Below are 7467 nucleotides of genomic sequence, written 5' to 3'. Positions count from 1 at the left end.
TGGAGAGTATTTGACAATGAATCCCAGAATGCATTATATTATCTTAACATGGTATTGAAACTATTGAATAATGTGATTTATTTAGCAAATTAATTTGATTTATTGTCATCAATACACTGAAATATCACTCTGGCTTATGTAGTGGCAAAAAGAAAACACAATTTTGTTGGTGAAACCATTAGTTGGATCATTTATCATATAGCATAGCTTAAAGCAAGCTTCTTTATTCCTCATAAACTTAATAGGCCAGTGTCAGCAATTAATGCTTAGGCATGGTGGTGTGGTATTCAAATGTTATAATCTGCCCACGGCTCTGCAGATCTGGACCTGGTGTGACTGCACCCGCTGAAGCTTCGTCACTGACTACTGCTGATAATTAATTAATACTAACTTAATGGCAGAGTGAGAGAGAGGTTCATGGTCAAAACTTGGTAGCCTATGTAAACTGCTAGCTGGGGCTGGATAGTCTTTTGAACGATCCTTGGCCAGTGTATACACAGATAGTGCGCGAAACCACTCACTCCCTGTCTTGTCTGTCAGTAAAGCCATCAAGGCAGCTAGCTAATTAACTCACGTTACTTGTTGGTGGCCCTTATTGTAACTAACCTATCGAAAGCTAGCTAGCTGGAGCGATGGTCAGGTAACGTCAGATAGTCACATAGCTTTTACTTTGAAACCGATAGAACACGTAACCTGTTGCAGCCGCTCCTCTACACGCCCACACTGTCTCTGCTCATTAATTCAATATTTTGGGCGACAGAAAAAGGAATTCATGCAGTCGAAATTATTATCTGTCTTCGTTGTTTAAGGACTGATATTGTTTAAAGAAACCGTGCACGGATCAATCCGATCGGATTACTGTTTTTATACTTACCTGTTGGAATATAAAATTATGAGAATGGATGGAATGGAAATTGGATGGAAATTGTGTATTGTACTCATCTTTACAAACTGTGTTTCAGGTGAGGCAACTGGGCTATTAAAATATAGCCTACAATCCTAAAAGCTGTACACTAGACAAATAGTGTGGATAAATAAAATACTTATGCACATAGGCCTACTGCATTATTTAAAAGCCATAATGTCCATATATTTTGTTGATAACTTCTTGGGACTGCTTGGGACCAGCCTGATTTACAGTACAGGCAATGCACCCTGTGACCCTCTCATGAAAAGGCACACTGTACCTAATTATGTTTCACTCATTGTCAATGTCTAACATTACATGTAGTTAAACTGATCTTGCTCTTTTTGTAGGGGACTATCCCAAGGCACAGAACGTTTCTTGGTTGTCTATCAACTTCAAAACACTGCTTTTGTGGGATCCTGAACCCACCAACTATTCATACACCGTTGAATATTCTGTGTAAGTAAATAATTCACATACTGATTTCTGGTTTATGCATTTACAGGAAGAGAGAACCATTTCAATCATTCCATGGAATAGTGTGTTTATCGGGCACTTCAATCATTATTGAATGGTTTGTTAAAAAAGGCCGACATATCAAGTTATTACCAAATGCTGCATTACTGCCTTATACTATTCATGAAATGAAACGTCTCCATGAAATATTAAAACGTTGTTGCCTGTAATCACATTATCATGGGAGGTCTGCACTAACCTATTCCCAGTCTCAGTCTCTGACCCTGAAGAGTCAGGGTCAGGACTGATGCGATCAGACTACACTATTGATCTGCTAAAAGGGTTTTCAGAAATGCATGCATCTTATACACAGAAAAATCAATGGTGTACATTTAACTTTGAAAGTTTCAAATGTACACAATTTTCAGTGAACTGGTCTTAAAATAAAACTTTTGAAAGCGGTAAAGATTTAACTCTGTTTCCGTGTTCCCTTTTTACTCTTGAATTGTTCAAAGGAACTCGATTGTAGTGTTAGCACAGCTCTACTGTAGAGTAATACGCAACACCTACAGTGTAAAACATAACACATGATTCAGAGTAAACTGGACTTACTTTGCTTAGTGCTGACGCTGTTACACTTTCTCAGTGTAAGAAGTTAAAACCTTTAGTGTTACAGTAAATCATTTTTGGTGTCGTTTTAACACTGGATGGTGTAAAGCCCAATTTGCAGATTTCCCAGGGTTCATTTTCTTTTTGACTAAATTGTAGAGTTAATACCCATGCCTATATTTGTTAGTTGTTGAATTCATTCCTTTTGAAGTTCTGTGGCTTTCACCAAGTGAGTTCCTAGGCGAATGTTATCATTAAAATGAAACTATGACAATACATTACATATTGTATATCATAAGGCCTTGCTTATTGGCCTAGTTGATGGCCCATTTTTACTTTAACACGGTAGTGTTAGGAAACTCCTGGTTAAAAGGCCTCATCAGGCCTGCAAGTCACATTATGCTGGCTTGTAAAAGTGATATGGAAATCCTGTTGCAAACCAAACAGAGTTAGGTATCCAAGTTAGATGTTTTTATTCACCAGGAACCTGCATTCTTAATTAATTGACATGGTTAGTAAACCTAATTTAAAAAAAGAGTACTTAAACCATTTAAATGGGAACAACTATTTCCTTAATGGGTGCTATAAATCTTACTAACTGATTGGATTAGTTTAAAAAAAAATGTGTTCTATATCTTGGTGTAGCATAAGATGAATTAATCAATCAATCAATCAATGTTGGCAACATGCAAAAACACAGATATTAAAAACAATCCTAAAAAACATGCTGGGAAATATGAAAATAGCAGGTGTGGTTTTGATGGGACTGTTTTAATGTCAACATTGTAAAACAATAACTCTGGTTATTAACACCAACACTTGGGGTTCTTTTCCACCACTGAGTGTTATTTTACACCACTTTAACTCCTGAATGAACACTAGAAATGTTACTGAAAAATCAACACCGGCCAATTTGCTGTGTACCGTCGAATAGATCAAGGGGGTTTGGAGCTGAAAATAGAAAAAATACAAATATTTTTTTATGAAGTACAATGTGTGTGATATGTGGTGCAAAGAGCTCAATACTATGATTCAAGTCAAAGATTCATATTTGGTACTTTTCTTATTGTTGAACTAAGATTCCAATACAGACCCAATGAATTACCTAAATGCAACAAAAAAAACATGTTTGAAGATAATGATAATCCTTTGACTGAAACCTACCATTATGTCTATTTCAGTATTGGCCAGAACAGAGAGAGAGGAACGCTAACAGTATCAGAACAATGTTGTGACTGTATCATAAATATCTTCTTTATTTCAGAATCGGTCAGAACAGAAAGAAGAACCAACACTGTATCAGGACTATGGAGACAGAGTGTGACCTGTCCAACTCTCTGGTGGACCTGAAGGCCATATACTCCGCTGATGTCCTCTCAAAACCCCTACTTGGTGTGAACTCTGACCTCATAGAGTTCCCTCACACAAGGTCAGAGAGGTTCACCCCTTACAATGACAGTAGGTACCCCAGCCATACAATGACATATTTTTTGCATGCCCTGATACATGGCTGTTGACACCTGTGGTGCCATAGGAATCAACAGCCATGTATCAGGGCACATTTTCTGCATGCCAGTGTAGAAATGTTGGTTCTTCTATAAATCACCGGGAGAAAGAAGAGTGTGCGCCAGGTGTGACAAGCAGCTTGTCAACCTCTCATGGTATTTCCCTTCCAGCGCTTATAGGCAGACCTGAGTTCAAGATCGAGGTGAGCAAAGACAAGAGGAAGATCACCCTGTATGTACAAGACCCTCTCACAGCCCTGTTCAATAAGCAGAACCAACAGAGAACCATCCGGGACATCTTCGCTGATGAACTGCAATACAAAGTCACCTTTGGAAAAGCAACAAGCACGGGCAAGGTAAGCTTAAAGGGGAGCGTAATAAAAATGACAGCCCTACACTAGATATTTACAGTTCCTCAAAGAACTAGAGCCTGGGGCTGAACCAAATGAGACAGACATTCATCAATGATGTAGGCTCCTTAAAGGTTCAAGCTAAGAATATAATTATGATGAACAAAAAGATAAATGCAACATGTAAAGTGTTGGTCCCATGTTTGATGAGCTGAAATAAAAGATCTCTGAAATTTTCCATATGCAAAAAAAGCTTATTTCTCTAAAACATTTTGCGCACATTTCTTTACATCCTTGTTAGTGAGCAGTCTCCTTTGCCAAGATAACCCATCCACCTGAAAGGAGTGGCATATCAAGAAGCTGATTAAACAGCATCAATCATTACACTTGTGCACCTTGTGCTGGGAACGATGAAAGGCCACTCTAAAATGTGCAGTTTTGTCACACAACACAATGCCACAGATGTCTCAAGTTTTTGTGTGCATTTAGTTGGCATGCTGACTGCAGGAATGTCCACCAGAGCTGTTGCCAGAGCTGTTTTAGAGAATTTGTCAGTACGTCCAACCGGCCTCACAACCGCAGACCACGTGTAACCACACCAGTCCAGGATCTCCACATCCGGCTTTTTCACCTGTGGGATGGTCTGAGACGAACCACCCAGAATGCTGATGAAACTGTGGGTTTGAACAACCGAAGAATTTCTGCACAGACTGTCAAAAACTGTCTCAAGGAAGCTCATCTGCGTGCTCGTCGTCCTCACCAGAGTCTTGTCCTGATTTTTATGATAGTAAAACAGTAATGAACAAGTTATACAAAATTAAATATATCAGAAGACATGCCTTCTTTATGTAATTCTCCCTCTAGAAAACAAAGATCTCTGCAAGCAGTGAGATAGAGCTAGAAGAGGGGGATATAGATCCTGGGGTGAGTTACTGCTTCAACATCCAGGCCTACATCCCCTCCCGCAGCACAGACAATCAGCTGGGAGAGCTCAGTCAAAGACAGTGCTCACCGGGTGACGATAAGTCCGTCTTTGAAGGTAAGGATATTAACAATGCCAAGGTTGTGGGTTCAAGTCCCACAGGGATCACATACACATACTGAAAATGTATGCTCTCATTGTCTCTGTACTGCAAGTGGCTTTGGTTTAAAGCATCTGCTAAATGGTATACGTATATATTATTGTGATAAATAGTACTTCTGAGGTGTACTGTAGCAGGGTTGGTGTCTTTTATTTTCCAGTATACATTTCTGGCTCATGTGTCAGCCTTGAACTTTTTGACAAGTTGTGTTCATTAAGGAAATCTGGCCCTGTTTTAATATATTCTGTAACTCGATAATTCATGTTGGCCATTATATTTTTAAGGGAGTTTAGATTTGCATCTGTGGTACTGAGGATATCGAATCCTTAGCCACTTAGCTAATGCCAAGTTCTAGTATTACAAATTTAGAATCATTCATGTGCATCTTTCTCGCTGTGAGGAATGATGAGAAGAGGGGTAAGGTGTTTATCATATATTCTAGTGGGCCAATCGGGATGGGAATGCGAAGGATAAAATAAGCAAATGAATTACTAATGTTTAGACTGAATGTGAAATGCAATACTGGAGAAGTCCCTGTGTGTGTATGTGTGTGTGTGTGTGCGTGTGTGTGTGTGTGTGTGTGTGTGTGTGTGTGTGTGTGTGTGTGTGTGTGTGTGGTGTGCGTGTGAATCACTGTCCAGCCCAATAATGGTCGATAACCCTGTTTCTTCTCCAGAGTATGGGATCGGAGTGATCGTTGGGTTCATCCCAGCTGCTTTGGGGGCCCTAAGCGAGATTCGGTTGTGGGGGGGCTCCAACCTCGCGGCAAAACATTTTAGTGGAGACGATGGAGAGAAAGAAGCCTTAGGTTAATTTCCTACAATTCTACACATTTTGCCATGGGCCGTATAGAAAATATATTGATGCTTTAAAGGTTTAAGGGCTCCGTAGATAGGTTATATGTTTAAACTAAATTGTTTTGCGTGAGTATTGTCTGGACATCTTTAATATATGAATAACAAACAGTTAGATGACAGAACATGATGTAAAATAATCAAAGCAAAATGAAACACAACTGTGGAGTCTGGTACTAATATGGTATTCTGTTTGATTGTGATGGCATGTTCATAATAAAGTCTTACCATTCATTTGTGGTAATGTGTTTATCTTTGATTTGAGAGACTGTTGAAGAGTGGGGGAAGGTTACGCAAATGGAGTGTTATCACAGCAGACATCATCAGTCTTATGTAGTTCCTGCAAAAAGTGTCTAACTAGCCGCACCTACAGGTCATTCAACTGGCATTAGTGTCACAAAAAATAATAATAATAATTGAAAAAAAAAAAATAATAATTAAAACTTTCAAAACATTTTACAATTACAATTCTGTGAAAATCTTATGCACACATTTTTTTGGGGAGTCCAAGGCAAATACTTTAAAAACACAAAGGTTAAAAGATCCATGGAAATGGAATGAGGAGATGTTTTCAGTTTTGTAAATGGATTAAAGATACAGTATAGTAACAGTCAGCATATTAGGCCTGCAGTAGTTCATTGTTGACTATCTCGTGATGCCTGCATTTATTTTAATGCATTCCAAATATTCCAAAGTATACTTAAATATACAAATAAATCAAATAATATATCTGGAGAATACTATAAATATAATATCATTACACTTCAACACACTTATTACAAGTGTACTTTTATATTCATTGTTTTTTCAGTGTTTTAGTATACTATAATATGCTATCCTCACACTTCAATACACTTATTAAAGTGTACTATAAATGAATTGTTTTTCAGTCTATGTATACTATATGTTCACTATCATTAAACTTAAACACATTCATTAAATCTGTACTTCAATTTCAAACGCTTTAAGAGGAATTTACCTTTCAGCATGATAATAATCTTCAACACAAGGCCAAATCTACACCAAGCGGAAACAAATTATATTTAAAAATAATTAAATCATACTTTACTAACATATTTGAAGTATATTCACATTTTATTTTATTAGCATTTAAGTATATTAAATACACTTGAAATGATCTAAATTGGGACTTAAGTATATTAAATTGTACTTAAGTATATTAGATAAAGAGCAAAACAAATATACTTTGAATTCACCTTAAGTACATTTTATGTATATTTCTCATAAATTATAATTATACTAAAATGGTATTTGAATTAGAATTCCTGTATTTTCTTTACAAAGAAGTGTATTTATAATGTGTTTCAACTAAGCTTTTACAAATACACTTCTACTAATTAACTACATCAGCTATTGTAAATAGCCATGTAGAGGTTACCTTGATTGACCAAGGCATCTTCTCAACCAATGTTAACATGCTATTAACAAAGCAGTTGTGGCTAGAGCTGCAATTTACAAGTGTAAATTATGTATTTTGAATGAATATACTAATGTACAATTAAAGAGTTTGAAATTGAAGTACGGTTTTAATAAGTGTGTTTAAATGTAATGATAGTGAACATATTATCATACTTATCTTATCATATCATACTTACACTGAAAAACAATACATTTTTAAAGGTAGATTATGTGATATTGATACTATACTAAAAGACTGAAAAAATATGAATATAAAGTACACTT

At 36.8% G+C, this 7467-nt stretch overlaps 1 protein-coding gene across 1 annotated transcript; it reads left to right on the top strand.

Moving 5' to 3' along the window:
• Positions 1 to 594: 594 nt before the first annotated feature.
• On the top strand, positions 595 to 5997 carry LOC110535489 (tissue factor). The gene is made up of 6 exons (XM_021620513.3): positions 595 to 962; positions 1258 to 1366; positions 3237 to 3430; positions 3649 to 3833; positions 4692 to 4866; positions 5586 to 5997. The coding sequence occupies exons 1-6, from the start codon at positions 893 to 895 to the stop codon at positions 5720 to 5722; spliced, it is 870 nt and encodes a 289-aa protein (XP_021476188.3). The 5' UTR covers positions 595 to 892; the 3' UTR covers positions 5723 to 5997.
• The last annotated feature ends 1470 nt before the right edge of the window (positions 5998 to 7467 follow it).

The sequence above is a fragment of the Oncorhynchus mykiss genome, chromosome 11 (assembly GCF_057628025.1).
Source record: "Oncorhynchus mykiss isolate SJ-2025 chromosome 11, ASM5762802v1, whole genome shotgun sequence".
Classification (NCBI taxonomy): Eukaryota; Metazoa; Chordata; class Actinopteri; order Salmoniformes; family Salmonidae; genus Oncorhynchus; species Oncorhynchus mykiss.
Note: the sequence above shows the minus strand (reverse complement) of the source record. Positions and strands in the feature narration are given on the sequence as shown.